The sequence below is a fragment of the Phyllobates terribilis genome, unplaced genomic scaffold, assembly GCF_046119375.1.
Source record: "Phyllobates terribilis strain yellow unplaced genomic scaffold, ASM4611937v1 Scaffold_1__5_contigs__length_1240528914, whole genome shotgun sequence".
NCBI classification, from domain to species: domain Eukaryota; kingdom Metazoa; phylum Chordata; class Amphibia; order Anura; family Dendrobatidae; genus Phyllobates; species Phyllobates terribilis.
Window position 1 is genome coordinate 974044719 of NW_027362761.1, and position 25966 is coordinate 974070684.

At 44.9% G+C, this 25966-nt stretch overlaps 1 protein-coding gene across 6 annotated transcripts in view; it reads left to right on the forward strand.

Annotated features, from left to right (window-relative positions):
* Positions 1–25966, forward strand: part of IRF2 (interferon regulatory factor 2) — an 85730-nt gene that overhangs the window by 42121 nt on the left and 17643 nt on the right. For 3 of the 6 annotated variants that reach the window (XM_073642715.1, XM_073642723.1, XM_073642730.1), the window contains exons 3-4: positions 14415–14514; positions 19718–19894. In XM_073642715.1, coding sequence (XP_073498816.1) covers positions 14415–14514; positions 19718–19894 — 277 coding nt within the window. Of the gene's footprint in view, positions 1–4882; positions 4973–6250; positions 6336–14414; positions 14515–19717; positions 19895–25966 lie in introns of those variants that run through there. The other 3 variants (XM_073642742.1, XM_073642748.1, XM_073642736.1) reach the window with 3 other exon arrangements.

Below are 25966 nucleotides of genomic sequence, written 5' to 3' on the forward strand. Positions count from 1 at the left end.
AACGCATGCGGATTGTACATGCGGATTGTACATGCGTTTTTCCTGCCAGGGACATGCGGATGTGAAGCGTTCTTCACATGCATTTCCGCTTTCCAAGCGATTTCAGCATCACTTGGAAAGTGTTTGTCAACTTGGTTACACTATATAAATCCATGCAAACGGCATGGATTTATATAGTGTGACCGTAAAGAATGGTAAAAAATAAAAAAATAAATCTATACTTACCTTCTGATGTCCCCTGGAGTCTTGATTCGATGCGTCTCGGCTTGCCGGCAGCTCGCGGTACACTGAAGGCCCTGCCGTCACATGACTGACGTCAGCGCAGGTCCTCCAGTCCACCGCGATCTGTCGGCAAGCGAAGACCAGCACACCGCGGGCCATCAGAAGGGCCATCAGAAGGTAAATATAATATTTTATTTTTTATTTTAATCTGTTTTTAACAGGTTCTATGGTACCCGGGTCCGGAGGAGAGTCTCCTCTTCTCCAAACTCGGGTACCATCCGCACATTGAATCGCATGGATTCTGCATGTACAGATGCAGTGATGCGGATTCCATGAGTTCCAATGCAAGTCAATGGCGGCGAAAACGCAGCGCTTCTGTAAAATAATTGGTAATGCTTCGGATTTTTCCGCAATGATAACCCACAGTGGAAATTTCCGCAGCATGTGCACAGCACATGCGGATTATCATTGGGGAACATGGCAGGCCTTCTACCAAGTGTTTTTTAAGCGTTTCTGCAGTGGAATTGCCGCTGCGGAAACGCTTAAAAAAACGCATCGTGGGTAAACAGCCTTAATGTAATGGCTCATCGGTGTATTATACACAACAATAATAGTTATTAATACTTTTTACATACTTTAGTTTGACGGTTATATAAAAAGTTGCATAATGCTGACAGCACTGCTAACTAAAGAGAAAGCAGTTCCTTCATACTCTCCTTAGGCGAAAGCTACACTAAAGAATTTTTGTAGCGCTACTGATTGATATTTAACTATTCAACTACCGGTGCAGTCCAAAGGAACACTTTGAGATGCATGTTATCCTGTGAACTGTAGCTGTCAGTTCATAGTTACAAATCAATCAGCAGTGCTGCAAAAAATCTGGGTGTTGCCCTAGACTTACTGACTTTCTTTCCAGAGCAGCAAGAATTATTTTGATTTGTTTTTGTAGCTTCCTTTTATAACACGTATTTACAAACATTAGTGGTTATCCACAACAAATCAAATATTTTGCAGAGGTTTTTCTCAGATGAGCATTTGTTGAAAATCAGTGGAGCACTGGCGGACACAGACAGAAAAGGGCCCCTGTGCAAGAACAATATATGGGCCCTTTGTAGCCCAAAAGCTCCTGCTTTGGAGGAATAAATGTGCAGCCAGATTTTGCCCAGACACCTGCTTAAAGGCAATGCCATACAGCAAAGACTGAAGGAATCTACTTGCTATAACCACGGGACAACTATTGGGGATCTCTCATGATATGGACACACTATAACACCTATGGTGACGGCAATTTACGTCCTATCCCTCACCTTAGTGTGCTGTTTACATTTTGTTCTATTTAGCAACTTTATTTTTATTACTTAATCTCTAATACCACCATCATTTTCTACAAGGTGATTTTTAAGTTTTCAGTTATTGGTAGCAGTTTAATCAGGTTGTTGCTTTTAAGCAGTTGTCTTTGGTGTATGGCATTGCCTATTAAGCAGTTGTCTTTGGTGTATGGCATTACATGTTAAGCAGTTGTCTTTGATGTATGGCATTGCCTGGTATACAATAATCCTTGCTGTATGGCATTCCCTATTAAGCAGTTGTCTTTGGTGTATGGCATTGCCTGGTATACAGTAGTCCTTGGTGTATGGCATTGCCTATTAAGCAGTTGTCTTTGGTGTATGGCATTGCCTGGTATACCATAGCCCTTGGTTTATGGCATTGCCTGTTATACAGTTGTCTTTGGTGTATGGCATTACATGTTAAGCAGTTGTCTTTGATGTATGGCATTGCCTGGTATACAATAATCCTTGCTGTATGGCATTGCCTATTAAGCAGTTGTCTTTGGTGTATGGCATTGCCTGGTATACCATAGCCCTTGGTTTATGGCATTGCCTGTTATACAGTTGTCTTTGGTGTATGGCATTGCCTATTAAGCAGTTGTCTTTGGTGTATAGTATTGCCTGTTAAGCAGCTGCCTTCATTATACTAATAGATATTCTTTACATACAGATCTCTCCCCATCCATCCATTGATCCATCCCATCATCCATGTCAGTGAGGGGGAGCAGGGGATAATCTTTGTCAGGGTTGGTGCAATGGTGCTTTGTGCATTTCTTCTATTCCCTGCAGTGTCCTGAACAGGAGATGCTGGGGTTGTGTGTGACTGTGTGGGAGTAGTGTAGGCAGAGTTATAGGTCTGTGCTCACTGCTGGCTTGCAGCTCAGCCCAAGGAATGATGGGAATTGTAGTATAAAGAGAGCAGAGGATTGTGAACCTGAAGTGACTGCCAGGACACAGGAAGCGAAACAAAAAGGCATAAAACAACATGAAACTTGGCAGAAATGGTACATGGGGATTTTTTGTGGCATTATCCTTAAAGGGGATGCGCGCCGTAAGGATTCTCCTGTATAAGCATCGGGAACGATGGTCACGTGACCGCAAGTAATACGATATGCATACCCCCGGTCAGAATCGAACTAGACTGTTTCCAGCGCGCTGAATGCAAGTGTTTTGTGTGAGGCCGGAAATAGTCTAGTCGGACTGTGGCCGGGAGTATGCATATCGCTTACACCGGAGAATCCTCACCGCACGCAGTGCACCCTGTGTGTGAGGATTCACAAGTCTTCAATCACCTAGAGTGACTACAGACTTGTTGTCTTAGACCGGCCAACCCCTTTTAAGCATTTATGGCAAAACTAGTAACGGAGTCAAGGTAGTAAACAACCTATTTAAGTTTTGTCAAAGCCAAATATCGGGAAGTTTAAAAAACAAAGCAGCTTAAATTAACACTGGACACACCAACAAGAGACAGAAACCTCAGCGTCAAAAATGGCTATACAAATGTTTGTAAAAATCGCAGTTAATCTAATTCGGGTATGTGCACTCGTTCAGTGTTGGCAAGAAAGACGCTGTGCAAAATACACGTTTTTTTCTTCCTGTTTGATGCTTATTTTGACCGTTTTTTCCCATTATTAGGACTCGTGCAGACGACCATATAGCTCAGACAAGTGCTACCTGTGGTTTTGATGGTTTGCACCCATACGCAAATTATTCTGGGCCTGTGCACATGTCCGATTTTTTTTTTTTTTTCTTTTTTCCCCTTAGATGAGGGGGTGGTCCAAGGAACTATTTGCCTCCCAGAATCAGATGGCACTTCAACTCTATGGCTCACTTTTTTCTCTCCACCTTCCGAGAGAATCAGATCACAGTCAGATCCGAGTGTGATTAGCATAATCAATAATCTGATTTATTTTCTTGGATGTGGAGAAAACGGTCATCTGCACAGAGTGAGTGAAAAATGCTGAATGAATTGACATGCTGCAGATATGAAACTTCAAATCTGCAAGGAAAAGACGAGCAGTGTGTGTATAAGATGTCAGAAATCTCATTCATTTTGCAGAAACAGTAAAATGCTGTGGTTTTTTTGCATAAAAAAAAAAGTGGCAAGAATGCATTAATTAAAGCAGATTGCTATTGCTTATTTCGGTGCAGGCACCAAAAAATGCAGAGTAAGGCTGTGTTCACACGATGCGTATTTCATGCGTTTCCGCGGCGTTTTTGCAGTTGCGTAAACGCCGCGGAAACGCATGAAAAACGCATGGTAGAAGGGCAGCAATGTTCCCCAATGGAAATCCGCATGTGCTGTGCCCATGATGCGGATTTTTCCGCAGCGTTAACGCTGCGGTCAAAAATCCGCAGCATGTCAATTAATTTTGCGGAAACGCGGCGATTTCGCCGCCATTGACTTGCATTAGAACGCGCCAATTCCGCAAGACAGCATTTGTACTTGCGTAATTGGTGCGTTCTAATGTGCGGATGGTACCCGGGTGTGGAGGAGAGGAGAGTCTCATCCACACCCAGGTACCATTAAAAAAGCTGTAAAAAGAAGAATAAAATAAAAAATATATATATACTTACCATCTGTCGGCCCGCGCAGCGCTCCCGCTTGGTTCCCGGCACTTGCAGTGAGTTGTAGGACCTGCGGTGACGTCAGAGTCATGTGACGGGTCACGTGACGCTGACGTCGGCAGGTCTTTCAATTCAAAGTTGCCGGCAGCCGGGAGAACGGAGTGAGCAGGACAGCGCGGGCCATCGGAGGTAAGTATATACACTCTCTCGGTTCACACTGTATAAATCCATGCTGTTTGCATGGATTTATATAGTGTGACCTAGTTGTCAAGCACTTTCCAGGTGATGCTAACATCGCCTGGAAAGCGCTTGTCAATCTGCATGCGGAAACGCATGTGAATCTGCATGTGGATCCGCATGTATTCTGCAGGAAAAACGCATGCACAATCTGCATGCGTTTTTTCTGCCAGGGAGATGCAGAAATGATGCAGAAATTTTCTGCTTCATTTCTGCATCGTGTGCACATACCCAAAAAGTGTTTTTGCACTTGTTTAACATGTTTTTTAATAAAGAAAAACAGTTGTAACACTTTTGATAAATTAGTGTGAACTTGGCTTTACATGAATTCTCTATGCAAATACTTCATGCTCTCTTGGATTGTCAGACTGTACTTAGCACGTCCTTGATGGATCGTTCATTGCTATAGACAATTGCAATCATTTTGTCTGTACTGTACTGCGCTCACAGGGAAGAATTGCACAATATTTTAGGATTAATCATGAGGAAGTTAAAATGTGTTTTTTGTCAATTTGCATCTGGTGTGTTTCCTGTGCACCGCTGATGATGGGTGAGTTCTTACAGAGTGCTTCTCTGGTTGTCACGGCTGGTTATTACATCTCAGCAAGTACATGCAGGTAAATCATTACCAATAGCAATTCCCTAGCTGTTTATCAAGTCAAGGCCTGGGCTCTGCTGGGTGGGAACACACTTCGTGACTTATCGGAGTGTTGTGGATGGGGTGGCAAGTCATGACATGAAAGAATGGGAGTCACTATAGTAATCATAAGGCACAGGAATCAGCGGATTTGTGTCATGTAGGATTATTGGATCACTTTTAAGAATTTTCACACGTTTTTGCAGTAACAGATCAAGTATGAGGAGTTCAACTAAAGGGCCTCTCAGAAAACAATTCTTAGTAAGGCTGTATCACCCAGACAGTAGATATTGCAGCTTTTTTTTTTTAAGGGAACTTGTAATATAAAAACCTTGGGCAGCCAGGTATATTTTTCTCTGGAACGCTCCAGCGGAGATAATATACTTTAAGGCCATGGCCCCACTATCAGTATTTGGTCAGTATTCGGTCAGCAGTGGGTGATAAATGCAGAATTGGTGACTTGTTTCTATTCTACCTTTTCTCTGATTGTTCCTCACCTGATTTTGGCTCCCACTCCTGAGAAAAAATACTGATCAAATACTGACCAAATACTGATAGTGGGGCTGCGGCATTAAGATCTGGCCTGAGACCATAGCTGGAATCCAGACTAGTCTGGCGCAACCCCCGGGCTGGCTTTTACTGCCATTGTTATAAGTGATTGACTAGTCCTTCCCATAGTGAGAGACCTCTCAATCAACTACAGTGGGGCTAGTAAAAGCCTGTCCGCATGAATCAGGTGACAGGTTCCCTTTAAAGGTGTTATCCTGGACTATTTTATTATTTTACTATGGGCCTAACAACTATCAGGCAGGTAGTTGCTAACCACCTGCTTGTTCTGCCCGCAGCCAATTTCTGCCTGCTCAGCGATTCGGCGGCTTCCGCTGACATCATGTCAGCAGTGTAGCTGTTTCTCTTTCGGGCTGCTCTGATGGGTCGTTACTGCCGATGTCATGCTGATTGACAGCCGCTTCCTGCTGTTTTATCAATCAGTATGACGTCAGCAGTCACTCCCCATCGATGGAGCAGAGCGTAAGAGGAAGAGCTGCTCTGCTGACATGGAGCAGCAGAATCACTGGCAGGAGCTCTCCGTGACCACTCTGAGCCGGCACTGGGTAGAACATTCAGGTAGTTAGCAACTACCTGCCTGTTAGTTCTTAGGCTCACAGTAAAAAAAATCAAATAGTTCCTGGTAACCGCTTTTAAGTTGAAATGCTGGATGCAGGAAAAATGGTCTCATGTGAAAAATTATCTTCAACAGAGCAGCCCAGAAGAGGAAGAGAAGCTCTGTTAGATGAAAAGCTGCAAAATCACCAACAGGAGCTGTCTATGACCACTGTAAACAGGCATGTAGTTCTTAGGTCCATAGTAAATTTATTTATTTATTTTTATTTTTTTCTTTTGACCCACTTATCTAATATATATAATTGTCTTATCCCGTCTGTCCAGGAAATCCCACGTTTCTGATTGGTCCGGCCGCGGCCAATCAGAGACGCGGGATTTCAGAACAAGATGGCGGCCGTTAGCGGCTCATCTGCCGCACGGAGGTCAGCGGCGATTCATCGCGACCAATCAGCGATATTGGCGCCAAATTTACACTCTCGCCCTCACACGCTCACCCTCAGCCGCTCACATGCACACCCACACCCGCTCCCAAGCACACCCACACCCGCACACCCTCACCCGCACCCGCTCACCCTCACACGCACACCCTCACATGCACACCCTCACATGCACACCCTCACATGCACACCCTCACACGCTCACCCTCACACACGCGCTCACGCTCACCCTCAGACGCTTACGCTCACACGCTCCCACTCACACCCACAGACGCTCACACGCACACGCTCCCACTCACACCCTCAGATGCTCACACTCACACCCTCACCCTCACACGGTCACCCTCACATGCTCTCACACTCACACCCTCACACGGTCACCCTCACACGCTCTCACACTCACACCCTCATACGCACACCCTCACACGCCCTCATACGCACGCCCTCATACGCACACCCTCACACGCACACCCTCACACGCACACCCTCACACGCACACCCTCACACGCACACCCTCACACGCACGCACCCGCACACGCACGCACCCGCACACGCTTACCCTCACGCGCTCACCCTCACGCGCTCACCCTCACCCTCACGCGCTCCCCCCCAGATGCTCCCCCTCAGACGCTCCCCCTCAGACGCTCCCCCTCAGACGCTCACGCTCACACGCTCACCCTCAGACGCTTACGCTCACACGCTCCCACTCACACTCTCAGACGCTCACACTCACACGCTCCCACTCACACCCTCAGTCGCTCACACTCACACCCTCACACGGTCACCCTAACACGGTCACCCTCACACGCTCTCACACGGTCACCCTCACACGCTCTCACACTCACACCCTCATACGCACACCCTCACAGGGTCACCCTCACACGCTCTCACACTCACACGCTTTCACACCCTCACACGGTCACCCTCACACGCTCTCACACTCACATCCTCATACGCACACCCTCACACGGCTACGCGCTAACCCTCATACTCTCACACGCACACCTCCACACGCTCACCCGCTCACCCTGTGCTAGCCGGTCATCTTCCTCACACGCTCACCCGCTCACCCTGTGGTAGCCGGTCATCTCCCGGCTGCTCGCAGCAGAAGTACACCGACCGGCGGCCTCACTCCCTGGTCCTCCAAAATTCATTAGGGGCCCCGGGGGGATACATTGGGGGGTTAATTTAAAGTAGTGCTCAACCCATTTAAATACTGCTTCGCTGATTAGTCGCGCCTGGTCGGCCACATACATATTCTAATCTAGAATACCCGATGCGTTAGAATCGGGCCACCATCTAGTGGCTTTATATTAAAGTGGATCATAGGATTTTTACAATGCATACTATCTACAGTTGCACATGGCTTTATATTAAAAAAGTGGATCATGGGATTTTTACAATGCATACTATCTACAGTACCATCTGAAACCTTTTTGCCTTTTTGGCACACATAGCCTTTAATAGTTATATGGCATGTCTGCACAAATGAGAGGAATGCCTTCTAAGTGTGAATCCCAACATTAGAACTAGAGCCTAGGGCCTAATTCATATCATCATGTGAACGGAAGGGGCTCTGACTAGTGATCCGTTTCTGTCTATCTGTATTAGGGCTCTTTTGTCACAGGTGTGTCAGATATGACAGACAGAGGCCTGCAGTTGGTTGCAGGAGATCTCTTCGTTTGGCATTACAGACACCTTCTGAGATCTGTCTTACTCTAGGACCCAGCGGCTACCTTCCTCTTGCTAATTAACACCCTGGCCTGGGTGTATAAATACCTTCACTTTGCAATAGGGATGCGCCGGTGATATTCACATGATCCCTTGTGAAGGCTTGGCGCAAGTGCAGTTCTTACTTCCTCTTTGGTGCTAAGAGGACGTGTGTGCAATCTCTCTGAAGTTGACTCAAGCTAAGCTACTTACCTCGTGTCTGTCTCCCCTTGCTGTCTTTACTGTTAGTGGGGACCGACTAGCGCTCATTCCCCTGTTCCTTAGCCAGACCCTAGCTCTAGGGAGAGACAGGGTTTTAGGTTCCTGCTCGGCGATTGGTGAGCAACCAATATAGGGATGGTAGGGAAGGACAGGGTGATATCAGATCAGCCTAGGAGGTCTCCACCCCCTCTGTCCTTAGTGTTTGGGCTCCCTTCCCCTCATCCCTTCTTGTTGCACTTTGTCTTTCCTACACTGTGTGTGACATCTTTCACACATCCTTATATTTCCGGTACTGGAAACAACAGTATTTGAGATGTCCGTGTCTACCTGTATGGCATACATGTGGCAACCATGTGCTGCATCAGGATCACCCGTACCAGTGCCTGGGAATCGGCGGTACAGGTTGTGCTGTTCCCAAGTGCTGGGTGCTGAAGGCATCTGTCATCATTGTCCACTGCTTGTGCTGCAATCAGCGTGAGCAAGGGACAGTGCTGAGAGTTGCATTCTGCCCCCGCTGTCCAGCAAGTGTAAAAATTAAGAATAAAATGAAAAACACTTATAATCACTTGTCCAATATACTGTCCCACACTGTAATCCATCTGACCGACAATTCTACATCAGTCTCTGCGGTGGCTTGAATCGACCGCGCACGCAGAGGAACAGAGGAGAATGACTCACTGCAGCAAGCGGGCTCCTGTCCTGTGCTGAGCTCAGTGAGTGACAGGACACCGCTCAGTGAACTCAGCGCAGTTCAGGGGCCCACTCACTGCAGTGAGTCATTTTCCTCTGCTCCTCAGCATGTGAAGTCTCTACCACAGATGCTGATGCTGAATTGTCGGTCAGTTTGATTACAGCATGGGACAGTATATCGGACAGGTAAGTATAAGTGTTTTTTATTTTATTCTTATTTTTACACTTGCTGGACACCGCAGGGGCAGAATACTACTATCAGCATTGTCCCCTACTGGTGCTGATCGCAGCACAAGCAAGGGACAATGATGAGAGATTCCTTCAGCACCCAGCACTTGGGAACAGCGCTAACTGTACCACTCATTCCCAGGCACCGGTACATGTCACACTTACACACGGATGTCATCCATGTGTCATCAGTGTGAGATGTTTTGCGGCCGGTGCAGCGTAAAGAAACAGACACATCTACGTGTTTTGCACAGGGACACAGTCTGTGGAAAAACACTGACGTGGGTGCAGACTCATTCATTTGAATGGGTCTACGTGAGTAAGTGTCTCCAGTACATGTGAAAACTGTCACCACACATACTGGACACACTGACCTGTGAAAGAGCGGGCGCATGTATTACTATTTCATGCAGAGGTTTTTATTTTTTTTACTTAGCAATCGATAAAGGACCAATTGTCAGAGTCTATCGGACTTAGGGCACATTCACGAGAGCTACTAAATACAGTGGTGGCCAAAAGTATTGGCACCCCTGCAATTTTGTCAGATAATACTCAGTTTCTTCCTGAAAATGATTGCAATCACAAATTCTTTGGTATTATTATCTTCATTTAATTTGCTTGCAAGGAAAAAACACAAAAGAGAATGAAGCAAAAATCAAATCATTGATCATTTTACACAAAACTCCAAAAATGGGCCGGACAAAAGTATTGGCACCCTCAGCCTAATACTTGGTTGCACAACCTTTAGCCAAAATAATTGCGAACAACTGCTTCCGGTAACCATCAATGAGTTTCTTACAATGCTCTGCTGGAATTGTAGACCATTCTTCTTTGGCAAACTGCTCCAGGTCCCTGATATTTCTCCAAACTGCCATTTTGAGATCTCTCCACAGGTGTTCTATGGGATTCAGGTCTGGACTCATTGCTGCCCACCTTAGAAGTCTCCGTCCAGGCTCCACCTTCCACAGTCTCACCACCCACTCATGGAAAAACTCCACTTCTGCACCACGTCCTCACCAATCACACATTAACAGCTCCTATCACACACCCAGCCAGCAACTTTTGTTTTGGCCAAAAGATTTTTTAAGCTGCCACCAGGACAAGGAGTCTCTTTTGGCCGGGCCCTACTCTACTCTAACTTATTAAACATTTCTTTACATATCCAAAACTCTTTTTAGGTATATTTTTATTTATTTTTCTTTAAGGGAATGTGTCACATACATTTTCCCCTGAGATGAACGGAGCAGTTGGTCAGATATGCATGTGGCCACTTCATTCATTTCAATGGGAGTTCTAGCCATTTCCAGAGCTCCCAGTCAAATGAATCAAGCGGCTGCACACATGTCTGACCAACCGCTGTTAATTTTAGGGGGCGGTTAGAGTTACGGGGCCCCTGTTCTCTGGATCAGTGGGAGTTCTACTTCGGGGACCCCCCATTGATCACAAGAACGGGGTCCCCGGAAATCTCATCGCCCCCTGAAACGAGTGGAGCTGCTGATTGGGCATGCGTTCAGCCGCTCGGTTGTAAGGGCCAGCTCACACTACAGATTTTCAAGCAGAATTTTGGTGCGGACAGGTCTTTTCTCGGCACAGCTGCAGGTAAACCCGCCGTTCCACAATCCTCATCGCTGTCTCCCATAGAGATGAACAGGTGGCATGAATTAGGCGGCCGCCATGGATATTCAGCAGAATGTCGGCGTGGCCAAACTTCTGCTTGTAGATTCGCAAAGTGAACTGGCCCTAATAATTATCCCATATGTTGTGTATAGGGGATAAGTATTTGGTTACTAGAATATCCCCTTTAAGACAGGCAACTGTACCTTATTCCAGGCTGCAGTCAGTAGGGTTTAACTTAGTAGTACTTAGTAGTTTGCAGACAGGCAGCAGACAGAGACGTGCCACCCTCACTGCTCATGCAATGTGAAGTTGGAGGCCAAGAAGAGAAGCGGGTGGGTGAATGGGGAGGTTGAATGGGGTAATTGGTGGTCGGACGGGCAAGCACGGGCACCTCATCACTTTCCGCCAACTCCTGCTTATAACATGCCGCAAGGTCGTGGGGTGGGCAGGCAGCTTCTGATGTCACTGATGTCAGACATGGCTAGCCCCCTCTGCTGCGGCCATACAATGTAAGTAGCTGCAGCTGTGAGTGACTGGGACCCTGGGGCTTAATAAAGTAATTAGCCCGGGACCCAACGTGGCTCGGCTGTTCTGCCAGAGTGTCTCACCCAGTCGGGGCCCCCCCTCTTTGCTTCTGCTTCTGCCCCATACACCAGTAATGGCAGTAATGCCCTGATGGCGGCTCAGGAGAAGCAGAATGGAGTGACCTGTCTCCTATATATACTGCTGCTCCATCCAAAGTCTATGGCACTGACTAGGATAGCCGAGCCCTGCATTCGGTTATCATCCTCACTTCCATTGACAAGCAATGGAGCGGCCAGGGGAGAATCTAGTAGATCTGGTTGCTAGATGCTATTTTTTTGTAGAAAGAATTTCCCTTTTAAATTTTCAGAATAAAAATAAATTGATCAGCACATGACTGTAGTAACAAAGCAGAGCTGTGTGTCCGTATACACACAGTATGTACTATGTCGGGATACTTTTGTGTTTTTAAAAATTGCAATGAACTGCGCTTCATTACAATTGCATTGAAAAAATGTAAAGCTAATAGTGAGAAGATGTGTTTGGGCTCGTTTAAATCCCATGTATTTTACAGAGTAAATGTAGTATTTTCTATGAATTAAAGAAAATAATTAGATATAATAATTGGGTATGACAGTGTATGACCCAGCTCTGTACTGCACTATTGTTTCAGCCAAGTGTTCCCAAGCCGTTATCGGGATGTGCTGGCTCAGCATAAAGTATGCAGATCTGAAGTTTTACTTTCAGATTGCCAGATAAGCAAAGCTCAGCAGAACACACAGGAGAGAAGTTATCACACCACATTTTGTAGAGTAAAAAAAGTCACAAATTTTGCGCAAGTCACATTTTCTAAAAAATGTTGTGATTATTCTTGTGAATTCGCATTTGCTCCACACTTTTCAGACCTGATGGCAGGGGGGCACAGGACCTCCCATTCTCCAACTGAATATAATTTAGGCCAGGAATGGGTGTAATTTACACTGTAAATTTGTACCAACTCCTAGCTGGCATGGATATTCAAAGATGTGCCAAATATGTGCCTCTTAATTCAGTGGAAGACTGTTACATGAAAAGTCAGAATATGTAAAAATTTCCTTATAATATGTAAGGAGCAAATGATAACATGCTGAATTAATTAAAAAAAAGTCTATTCACTTATATTGAGAACTTACAGGGGTTGAAAACAGGCTGATCAGTGAGTGTCCAGCGGCTAGGACTAGCACCGATCATCAAAATGGGGAATTTTTTTGCTCTGTGTCAAAATATGGATCTGCATATTGGATGCCCGACTGCTGCTGCATGCACTCTCTATGGGGCTGCCAGAAAAAGCCGAGTGCTGCACTCAGCTGCCTCATAGTGAATTAAAGGGGTTGTCCAGGTTTTTCAGGAAAGTCTGCAGTCACTCCATGTGACTGCAGACTTGTAAATCCTCACATTTTGTGCAGCGCATGCTGTGAGGATTCTCCGATGCCTGCGGCGAGACCAAGCGGTCATCTGACTGCAAATATGCAATATGCATACTTCTGGCCACACTCTGACTAGACGTGCACGTACCAGTGAACTGAGCAAGGCGGCGCACATCTAGTCAGAATGTATCTGGGAATATGTAGATTGCATGCCTGCGGTTACATGACTGCTCGGTCTCCCCTCTGGCACCACAGAATCCTCACAGCGTGCAGTATTCACAATGTGAGGATATTAACAAGTCTGCAGACTTTTGTGATAAACCTGGACATCCCCTTTAATGGAGGGGCAGTCGAGCATGTGCATTGCCGCTCCATTCGAACAGGGATAAAGTGCCTTGTTCTGTCGATCAGTGCAAGTCCAAGCAGTCAGACCCACATCGATCAATAGCTTCTCATAGATGATAACTTGTTTTCACCAGACAAAGCCTTTTGGGGGGAAAATGGAAAATAGACAAATAACTGGTAACAAGTATGCAGTAATTATGTTTCCAGATTATGTCCGTTCTTTCCATCCCTCTTCCCTTTAAAAAAAAAATCCACTATATATGACTGGTCCTATTGATTTCTTTAGGCCTCAAACTGATAAATAAGTGTTCAAATATTCATCAATTCCATCGGGATAGCTTTTATTTATATTCTATTAAGATCCAATAAACTGAACATTAGGCGTTGTGATGTAGGCAGTCTGTTCACACTATATTTCTCTATATTACCTATCTTCTAGATTTCTCTACATTAATGGGTAATGAATTCCATAACTAATACCAAGTACATCTCTTCTACAGTACTGTAACATCATTGTTATAATACAATATCATTCTTGACCTCAAATATAATAGAAACAACATAAAGCTCCCTGTCCATCCTCCTCCATCATTACAAGTCACATCTCATAAGAATAGAAATTTGAGTAATGTGTTAGCTTTTTTTCATATATCTATGACCACCTAAGGCCTTATTCACACTTAATTTTTGTTCCTGTACATGATATTTGGATCAAATATTCATCTGTTTTTGGTATCTGTATCCGCTTTTGCTGTCAGTGTGTTATCTTTTTTTCTTGTATTAAAAAAAAAAAACTGATGGAGGTTTCCCAATCTTTTTGACCCTTCACAATGCAGCCATGCATGTTAAAATTTTAATGCAAAGCAGCAAGTTTTTATTGGATTACAATTTTTGCAGTAACTTCTATGCATGGTGAATCTCTACTATATGATTTCACTAGGCAATGTGTTCCTTACATCAGGTGCATTCATTCTTCTGGTTGTCTTGATGTACCGTGCTTGATAGGAAAGGGTACAGGAGTATCGAGAGGTAGTCAGATTATCAGATTATTGCCGCTGAGTAAAATAAAGCACAGTTTCAAAGGTCAAGACCATTAACAAATTTGTATTGTTTCCATATTAAGGAGATGAAAATATTTCAAATTCCATGGATGCATGCAGCTCGACATGGATGGGATGTGGAAAAAGATGCTCCGCTATTTAAAAATTGGGCAGTTCATACAGGTATTGAGCATGAAAATCACACAATCACGCTGTACACTGCTTCCAAATTATTATGCAAATTGGATTTGTGTCATAAAGATGTAATTTTTTCTGTTTTTCAAATAAACTCATGGATAGTATTGTGTTTTGTGGCTCTTTAGATAACTGAAATCAACCGTAAACACCTGTGATAATTAGTATTAGTTTAGTATTAGTAAAGGAAAACTACTTAAAGGGGTACTCCAGGGAGATGAAAAAAAAATAAATTGTAATGTCCCAGCCCCCATACACTATAAAGATGAGATGCCCAGTGCACCTCTATTATCTTTAGAACACTTGTAATTCTGTGTGACAGCAGCTGCTCCTCACTGCTTCCCTTTCCCCCTCACCCCCACCTCTAGGTCATCACATCACACACCACACCAGTGTGCAGCTGCCCTCTGTGAGTAACAGCCAGCCTGAGAAAAGGGGCATGGGCACACCCCCTGTTTTCTACAGAGAAACAAGTATTATTAGCTAATAGGTATATGGGATATCTGCGCTGGTCCTGGTCCGGTTAGAGGTACTGATAAAGAAGGCTATGAGAGGGTGAGGTTAAAATGAAGATAATTTATTTAGTGGTTAAAATGCTCAAATAATACTTAGTCTAAAAACACATGTATAATAGAGTCATGAGTTTGTCAGGCTGGGAGTGACTGATCAAATTCAATTTAAAAACACATAATTGATATATTCCTGAGTGGGTCAGGCTAGATGGGAATGGTGGGTATGGAGCTTGATGTTGGATGAAGGTCACCTGAAAGGAAGGGAAATGTGGTTAGAGGATGCCCTAATCCCTTTTTTTACTTACACATAGGTTGTATTGTTGATGCAGATTGTTACCTGCTTGGTGTGAGATGGCAACTCTTGTGGTGGTCCAGATCCGTGTGTGGATGCTGTGTGTCGACTGACTGTAGGGAAAAAAGGTGGGGGGGAGATCAAAGGGAGCACACTAATGGTTGATAGATAATGGCGATCTGTCAGGATTTTACCTGGCTTTTGGAAAGGGAGTGATGACACAGGTGCAGTTGATTCCAAAACCACTGGAGGTACTACAGGCTGTGCGCTGTAATCTGGGTAAGGTTTAGAGAGTTAGAAGTCTCAGTAGAAATAATACATTTAGATTAGTAGCTAAACAGTAATGAGGTGAATTACCCTGGGTTGGTAAGTGTGATTTCTCAAGAGTAACCGGTTATCCGGTCGGTATTACTGTGCACCTATTTGTGGTGGAAGTTGGTGGGTACCCTAGGTTCCCCAATCTTCAGCAGTCCAACCCGTGGGTCAATGACCGGAGAGGTTTAGTTCCTGGGGAACGCGATCCTGTAGAGTCCTGGATTGGCGGATTATTGCTGTGAAGGTTGCTGGTTGCTGCATGCAGAACGAATCAGGTTGTGATTCTGTTCTGTTAATCCAAGGTGGTCTGTCAGCTGGTTGCTGACAAGGATAGGCAGCCAGTGGCGGTTCGCCTGTGCTTGAGAGGTAGTTTAAACCACCGTTAATGTCCTGATAGTGGTCAGTGATACGTGGTATGGCTGAGGTCGGTGGTGCCGCGTGGTAGACGGCAGGTTGGTGGTACTGGTTACGTACCTTCTTGTAGCGGTATTAGCCGGCGGTATTCCGGAGTCGTTCCAGGAGCCTGTCGCTTTACTGACCTGCAAATGGGAAAGTCTCATGCTCTTGTAGTGTAGGTGTCTCGCCGCACATGGAGTCCCGGCCAGAGGCTCCAGTGGAGGCGGGCACCCGGCAATTAGCGGTACCTTTTCGTGCGGGCAAGGACCTGCGTGATGTCAGGTCACGTGATGCCTCGAGTTAAGGTTGGTGCAGCTAGCACTGAGGACCTTTCCTACGCGTTTCGGATTTCACAGAATCCTTGACGAACCACTAAATAAATTATCTTAATTTTAACCTCACCCTCTCATAGCCTTCTTTATCAGTACCTCTAACCGTACCAGGACGAGCGCAGATATCCCATATACCTATTATTTAAACCCTTGCAGTCTTTTTGGTTTACTGCCTGTATCCGCAGGAGGTCTCGGTCGTAAGTCTAACAGCGCCCCCTCTATATCTACCTAAGTATTATTAGCTGACTGGCTTATAGTAACAGCATGAGGGGTGAGCAGTGCAGTGAAAAGCAGCTCATGTCACACCAGCCCCTGATAAAGTCTCCCTGTCTGTAGTCCCTGCAGTGAGGGGGTGTCGCGGAGGCGTGGCCTGCCCCCCCCCCCCCTGGCTTCTAATAGCAGCCACCCCCCTGATAATGTCTCCTTCACTGCAGGGCTACTAGCAGGGAGCAGGCCATGCCCCCTCTTCTCAGGCTGGCTGTTACTCAAAGGGGGAAGCTGCACATTTGTGTGTGAGGTAATGTCCCAGATTGGGAGGAGGGAGCAGTGAGGAGCAGCTGCTGTCACACAGAATTACAAGTCTTCTAAAGATAATTAAAGTGCATTGGCATCTCATCTTCATAGTTGGAGGGCAGGGACAGTACAAACCATTTTTTCTCTCCAGAGTACCCCTTTTAAGAAGGACGTTCCACATTATTAAGCAATCCACAGGTTTCAAGCAATATGGGAATATGCTGCTGAAAAACATCAAATAGTGCATTGCATTGGACAAGGTATGAAAACATTAGATATGTCACAAAAACGTAATCCTGATCATCGTACTGTGAAAAGATTTGTGACTGATAAAGAGCACAGACTGGTTTGTGTAGATAAAGGCATAATGTTGAAGGTTTCTGCCAGATAAATTTATCATATTAAGTGAGCAGCTGCTAAAATACCATTACATAGCTGCAAACAGGTATTTGAAGCTGCTGGATCCCGTGAACCTCCAAGGTGTAGGATCCTCCAGAGGCTTGAAGTTGTGCATAAACCTTCTATTTGGCCACCCCTAAACAGTGCTCACAAGCAGAAATGGTTGCAGGGGCCCAGACATACATCAAAACTGATTTTAAAACAGTCTTGTTTACTGAGGAGTGTCGTGCAACCCTGGATGGTTTAGATGGATGGAGTATTGGTTGGTTGGTGGGTGGCCACCATGCCTCAACAAAGCTGCAACAAAAGCAAGGAGTTGGCAAAGTCATGTTTTGGGTCAGAATCATGAGGAGAGAGCTGATAAGCCCCTTAGGGTCCCTGAAGTCTTGAAAATGACTTTGGCAAATATAGAGTTTTTGACTGATCACTTTCTTCCGTGGTACAAAAAGAACCGTGCCATCTGTAACAAAATCATCTTCATTCATAACAATGCACCATCTCATGCTGCAAAGAATACTGAGTCATTGGCTGCAATGGGCATAAAAGGAGAGAAACCTATAGTGTGGCCATCATCGTCCCCTGACCTCAATCCTGAGTATCCTCAAGCAAAAGGTCTATGAGGATGGAGGCAGATCACATCACAACAGCAGCTCTGGATGCTATCCTGACATCCAGCAATAAATTCAAGCAGAAACTATCCAAAACCTCACAAGTTCAGTGAATACAAGAATTGTGAAGGTGATATCAAAGGGACCTATGTTAATGACGCGCCCCCTGGGCCGTGGGGTACTCTGTGCCGGGCCGGTCGTTGCTAGGGGAGATGTCACAGTGGCGGTGACCCGGTCCGTGACCCAGGGCGGTCAATAAAAGGGGTTATTTACAGGGGATTTATAGTTTTTATATATAAAGTTTGTGACGCCACATGTGGTATGCGGCTATATGGAGCCGCCGTTGCGGTGCAGATCCTCTGGAGCTGTTGTTAATGCAGCAGAGTTGGTTCAGCTCTCCACAGGTAGAGCTAAGCTCCAGGACTGTGCTGAGATGTTATGATGAGGTAGATGATGCTGGGCAGTGTAGTGCAGGGGGTGATGGCGCAGCAGTAATAATTCACAGAGACAGTGGGGTGCAGTCTTCTGGGTTTACTCACAGTTCTCACTTTGCTCCTGGTTACAACTGCAGATCATAACTTCCCACATCGTGCTGCGTTCACCGGGCAGAGGTTCAGCAATCCCTCAGGTATTTCAAGAGTGCCTGACAGGACCCCGTTCTATATGCCCTTCTCAGCCGTCTTCCTGTGCTGGCTCTCATCCTTCCTGCCCTGCGCCTCGCAAACAGTGTCCCAAGCCGGTATCCTCTGATCTTTCTGGGCAACCTGGAGTTCCCTGAATCCTATGTGGCTACCTTTTTAGAGAATGAGTGCGGATGTGGCAACTGCACCCTGAAAGAACAGAAGCCTCCGGTTTCTAGTTGAACTTTATAATTCTCACTAGTTAGGGGCCGGTCCCCTCTGCGGCTCGATCCCTCCACCGCCTGGTAGATTCGGGCATACGGGTGGCCTCAAGCACTGCCCGTACCCCTGGGATCCCTTCTTCACTCATGGAGCCTTCCCTCTGCTCCCATTCCTTCCTCCTCTCCTTCTCCTGGGCCTCCTCACTCAGGCCCGCGTTTCCCTGAGCAGAGCTCGTGCTGAGCGCCTGCTCCCTCTGCTTCTCCCCTCTGACTGATCAGTCTTTCCAAGATGGCTTCTCTTTTTATATCCTCCCTCTCTTGTGCTCCCCTGAACTACTTCCTCCACCCACACCCACTATATGGTTCTCCCTACTTTGGTTCCCCCCACTCCAGCCAGGGACAGGGCTCAGCAGGAAGCGACGCATCTTGCCCCTCCTGCCGGTCTGGAGTAGTGTAGTGTTGGATGCAGGTGTTAGGGTCCTGGGCAGCACTCTATCCTTACCTGAGAGTGTGATACCACACCTCTGGGTGAGATGCAGTACCTCTGTGGCGACTGAACCCGCAGGGGCGCCACATTAACATGTAACTTGGCCTGTTAAGATGTTTTTGATTGAAAAAGCTTTTGATTTCAGTAAATCTGAACTCTTAATGCTGCAAATTCAATAAATGACCATTTTTAGTTCTTTACAATCTATTAAATGTTTGGAAACTCTGAGCATAATAATTTGGAACAGTGTATTTTGAGGTTTTTTTAGTTAACAATATTTTCTTATCATTGGGAGGTATGTCCAATAAAATGTGATTTATCCTCTAATGGCTGATGATTTGAACATTATACTGACTCATTTGCATCTACCATTTAGGAAAATCAGAGAAAAATATAATTTGCATAATAATTTGGAACGTGGTGTAGACTGCAAAATTATAAGCATGAGTAGACCACGTGTGTGTTTTCTGATGTCAATGTCTTGTTACGATTGTAGGAAAATATCAACCTGGAGTAGATAAACCAGATCCAAAGACATGGAAGGCGAACTTCAGATGTGCGATGAACTCCTTGCCGGATATAGAAGAAGTGAAGGATAAAAGTATAAAGAAAGGAAACAATGCCTTCAGAGTGTACAGGATGATACCAGTTGCAGAAAGACCATCAAAGAGAGGTTTGATTTTATTTTAACGGCATCTGTAATCATTTACCTAGGTCACAACTTGTTCCCTGTGTGGCAAAAGTAACACGTGACCTTGCAACTTGGGCCAGATTCACATACAGTACAAACCAAAAGTTTGGACACACCTTCTTATTTAAAGATTTTTCTGTATCTTCATGACTATGAAAATTGTACATTCACACTGAAGGCATCAAAACTATGAATTAACACATGTGGCATTATATACTTAACAAAAAAGTGTGAAACAACTGAAAATATGTCTTATATTCTAGGTTCTTCAAAGTAGCCACCTTTTGCTTTGATGACTACTTTGCACACTCTTGGCATTCTCTTGATACGCTTCAAGAGGTAGTCACCGGAAATGGTCTTCCAACAATCTTGAAGGAGTTCCCAGAGATGCTTAGCACTTGTTGGCCCTTTTGCCTTCACTCTGCAGTCCAGCTCACCCCAAACCATCTCGAATGGGTTCAGGTCTGGTGACCGTGGAGGCCAGGTCATCTGGCGTAGCACCCCATCACTCTCCTTCTTGGTCAAATAGCCCTTACACAGCCTGGAGGTGTGTTTGGGGTCATTGTCCTGTTGAAAAATAAATGATGGTCCAACTGAAAGCAAACCGGATGGAATAGCATGCCGCTGCAAGATGCTGTGGTAGCCATGCTGGTTCAGTATGCCTTCAATTTTGAATAAATCCCTAACAGTGTCACCAGCAAAGCACCCCCACACCATCACACCTCCTCCTCCATGCTTCACGGTGGGAACCAGGCATGTAGAGTCCATCCGTTCATCTTTTCTGCGTCGCACAAAGACACGGTGGTTGGAACCAAAGATCTCAAATTTGGGCTCATCAGACCAAAGCACAGATTTCCACTGGTCTAATGTCCATTCCTTGTGTTCTTTAGCCCAAACAAGTCTCTTCTGCTTGTTGCCTGTCCTTAGCAGTGGTTTCCTAGCAGCTATTTTACCATGAAGGCCTGCTGCACAAAGTCTCCTCTTAACAGTTGTTGTAGAGATGTGTCTGCTGCTAGAACTCTGTGTGGCATTGACCTGGTCTCTAATCTGAGCTGCTGTTAACCTGCGATTTCTGAGGCTGGTGACTGGGATAAACTTATCCTCAGAAGCAGAGGTGACTCTTGGTCTTCCTTTCCTGGGGCGGTCCTCATGTGAACCAGTTAGCAGTCTATTCAGTAGGACTATTAGCTGTGTATCCACCTGACTTCTGCACAACACAACTGATGGTCCCAACCCCATTTATAAGGCAAGAAATCCCACTTATTAAACCTGACAGGGCACACCTGTGAAGTGAAAACCATTTCCGGTGACTACCTCTTGAAGCTCATCAAGAGAATGCCAAGAGTGTGCAAAGCAGTCATCAAAGCAAAAGGTGGCTACTTTGAAGAACCAAGAATATAAGACATATTTTCAGTTGTTTCACACTTTTTTGTTAAGTATATAATTCCACATGTGTTAATTCATAGTTTTGATGCCTTCAGTGTGAATGTACGATTTTCATAGTCATGAAAATACAGAAAAATCTTTAAATGAGAAGGGGTGTCCAAACTTTTGGTCTGTACTGTATCTGTCTTTCGTAGTCTTGAGTATGGACCAGTTGTGGGTTTTCTCACATGAATTACTGTACTGTGCAAAGGCTTTATGTGTGGAAAAATTGCTGCAAAGTGAGAGCTTTTAAAACTAGAAGTGTTCATGTATCAATTAACAAAATACAAAGTGAATGAACAAAAGAGAAATCTAAATCAAATCAATATTTGTTGGGACAGCCTTTGCCTTCAAAACATCATTGAAGCATCAATTCAGCAGGGAGGTTGCTCCAAACATCTTGGAGAACTAACCACAGATCTTCTGTGGATGTAGGATTACACAAATCCTTCTGTCTCTTCATGTAATGCCAGTCACACCTGATGATGTTGAGATCAGGGCTCTGAGAGGGCCATATCATCACTTCCAGGACTCTTGACTTGTTCTTGTTTACCCTGAAGGCAGTTGTTAAAGAACATCATTGTAGAAATACATGGAAGGTTTCTATAGTTTCATCAATCCATCTAGAATGTACATGTCAAGCTCTGGCCCGTGGGCCGAATCTGGCCCTCAGGATCATTATACAGTGCTCAAAAAAATAAAGGCAACACTCAAATAACACATCCTAGATCTGAATGAATGAAATATTCTCATTGAATACTTTGTTCTGTACAAAGTTGAATGTGCTGACAACAAAATCACACACAAATCATCAATGGAAATCAAATTTATTAACCAATGGAAGCCTGGATTTGGAATCACCCCCAAAATTAAAGTGGAAAAACACACTACAGGCTGATCCAACTTTGATGTAATATCCTTAAAACAAGTCAAAATGAGGCTCAGTATTGTGTGTGGCCTCCACGTGCCTGTATGACCTCCCTACAACGCCTGGGCATGCTCCTGATGAGGTTGCGGATGGTCTTCTATGGGATCTCCTCCCAGACCTGGAATAAAGCATCCGCCAACTCCTGGACAGTCTGTGGTGCATCGTGACGTTGGTGGATGGAGCGAGACATGATGTCCCAGATGTGCTCAATTGGATTCAGGTCTGGGGAACGGGCGGGCCAATCCATAGCTTCAATGCCTTCATCTTGCAGGAACTGCTGACACACTCCAGCCACATGATGTCTGGCATTGTCTTGCATTAGGAGGAACCCAGGGCCAACTGCACCAGCATATGGTCTCATAAGGGGTCTGAGGATCTCATCTCTGTACCTAATGGCAGTCAGGCTACCTCTGGCGAGCACATGGAGGGCTGACACACTCCACCATTATTGACCCACTGCCAAACCGGTCATGCTGAAGGATGTTGCAGGCAGCAGATCGCTCTGCATGGCATCTCCAGACTCTGTCACATCTGTCACATGTGCTCAGTGTGTGAACCTGCTTTCATCTGTGAAGAGCACAGGGCGCCAGTGTCGACTTTGCCAATCCTGGTGTTCTGTGGCAAATGCCAAGCGTCCTGCACGGTGTTGGGCTGTGAGCACAACCCCCATCTGTGGATGTCGGGCCCTCATACCACCCTCATAGAGTCGGTTTCTAACCGTTTGTGCAGACACATGCACATTTGTGGCCTGCTGGAGGTCATTTTGCAGGGCTCTGGCAGTGCTCCTCCTGTTCCTCCTTGCACAAAGGCTTAGGTAGCGGTCCTGCTGCTGGGTTGTTGCCCTCCTACGGCCCCCTCCACGTCTCCTGGTGTACTGGCCTGTCTCCTGGTAGCGCCTCCAGCCTCTGGACACTACGCTGACAACACAGCAAACCTTCTTGCCACAGCTTGCATTGATGTGCCTTCCTGGATGAGCTGCACTACCTGAGCAACTTCTGTGGGTTGTAGAGTCCGTCTCATGCTACCACGAGTGTGAAAGCACAACCAACATTCAAAAGTGACCAAAACATCAGCCAGAAAGCATTGGTACTGAGATGTGGTCTGTGGTCCCCACCTGCTGAACCACTCCTTTATTGAGGGTGTCTTGATAATTGCCAATAATTTCCATCTATTGTCTATTCCATTTGCACAACAGCATGTGAAATTGATTGTCAATCAGTGTTGCTTCCCAAGTGGACAGTTTGATTTCACAGAAGTTTGATTTACTTGGAGTTATATTCTGTTGTTTAAGTGTTCCCTTTATTATTTTTGAGCAGTGTATTTGGCCCGTGATGCCATATGGAGGAATATGTGGGGCCCATTATACTGTGTGGAGGGCTGTATGGGGATCACAGTTGGGGCATCATACGGTGTTGAGGTCACCATACTTTGCCAGAGGAGTTGAGGAAGGGGGGTACAGTAGGGTCATCATACCAAACGTGTGGAGGAATTCACTGTGGGGGTATCATACTGTGTTTGGGGGGCACTTTTGCTGGCATCATACTTTTATGGGGGCAATGAAAGGGCAATATAGGGGCAAATGAAAATTACTCTGTAATGACTGCAAAGTTGTGAGATATGCTCTTCTGGGACCCCACCGAATATGAAGTTTTTGTGTTTTTTTTTTTTATAAATATCAACAGTGGCCCGCGACTTTGTCCAAGTTCTTAATTTTGACCCTCTGCGTATTGGAGTTTGACATCCCTGATCTAGAATTATCATCCACAACTTGTTCTTTCCACAGTATCCACTTCACTGCCACAATTAATATCTATACATATATTATACTCCTGTATTACTGTATATTGGTTGCCATTGATCGCCGTGTTGCAGTTTACATACAGATATAATTGACATAAAGATCTGAGTACTCCAGGCCATGAACAGTAAGTAGATGTAGGCACATGTATCTTTACAACAGTACAATAGAGAACATCGTATTATAGGAACTTCGCATACTATTTACTGATTTAATAATTTATAGTTTTAGACCCTGTTCACATCACTTTTTAACCTTATGTTTACATAAAAGACGTCAAAACATTGTCCTTTGGACCTCCATTAGATCAATATATGTATTTTTTGCTGTATGGAATAGTGTTGTATACACTTCATCAATCCTATACTATGCAGTATGTATTATTTAAGGCGTGAAACTTTTTGAAAACTGAAAATGACTACAAATGTATTTTTAGTCATTCTGTATCATTCCTTTCAAATGTATATGCTGGGCTATGACTTGTGCCCTGACAGGTGCTTATGCTTGAACCATGCGCAGCTGATGACAAGTTGTGCACAGTTCTGGTGACTCTGCCCAAACCAAAAAATGTTACATGCAAAGACTTTTAATAATAAGTGATGCACTGGCAACGATCCTATAGAAAATTATGGGTTCACTTATGATCTTCAGTCTCCCTCCTTACGACATAGAGTGGTAAAGCATAGAGAGAATGCCTGCTGCCATCGCTAATATCCCCAAATAGAAGTATAACCAACTGAAAGCTGAACAAGTGCCCCTTTGATATAACTTGGCCCTTGCTTATCTTATAGTGCTTTATTCCTGTTACTTCCCCTTAAGGTTTATATAAGACCATTTGTAAAAAAATTCATTTTCATAATCTCTTTTTTCACTTCCTTTTATCTGTAGTGTTCCTTCCTTAACATCTAGCCATGTAATACTAATAGCTTAATTGGTGACAGTGCCAACTACTTATTACATGCAAACAGCAAGGGTTATATATGAGGTGTACTTATGTGGCACATTTATTATAATCAGTGTTTAGGACTCATACTCTTGATTGGACAGATTAAAAGGAACCTGTCATGTCAAAAAACACTAATAACTTGCAGATATGGGGTTAATCTGCAGGTTATCTGCATTCTGAAGCCACGCGGCTGTTGCACTGAAAACATGCCAGCCAGGAGGAAATTAATTTTATTTCTCCCAGTAGCCTCTGGCTTTCAGTCATAGAGGTGCGGCCGGTGCAGCTTCAGTCACTGCTCAGTGCATAGTGAGTGGCAGCTGTAACTGCGCCCCAGACACTGACTGACTGCAGCTCTGTACTGATGCACTACTGAGCTGGCTGTCAGTGCCTGTGGTGCAGTTACAGCTGCCATTCATTATGTACTAAGCAGTGACTGAAGCTGCTCTGGCTGCACCTCGGACTGAAAGCCGGAGGCTGTCAGGAGGAATAAAGTTTATTTCCTCCCGGTAGCTGGACTGTCCGTGCAGCAGCCTCGCGGCTATAGAACGCTATTAACCTGTAAATTAACCTCATATCTGCTGGTTAATAGCATTTTGGAACATGATGGGTTCCTTTTTAAGTTAACAGTAAAGAAATAATGAAAAATAAAAGTGTCAAACATGATGCTGACACATACAGGAAACGTGAAAGTACAGAAATATATAGAAGTGTATACAATGTTTGCATTTATGACATATAAGATAACATATAATGTTTGCACTTTTTATATCGAACATTGTTTTTATGCTTTTCGGCTATATTTTTATTGTTAAAAGCCGTATCCAAAACATGAATTGATTCCAGATCAGACTAATGCCTCTACATTGTTATAACAATCACAAAGCCTTTCTGTCCGATAAGAACTGATTGTAAAAACTGTAGAGTAAAGGCCCCGTCACACTAAGCGATGCAGCAGCG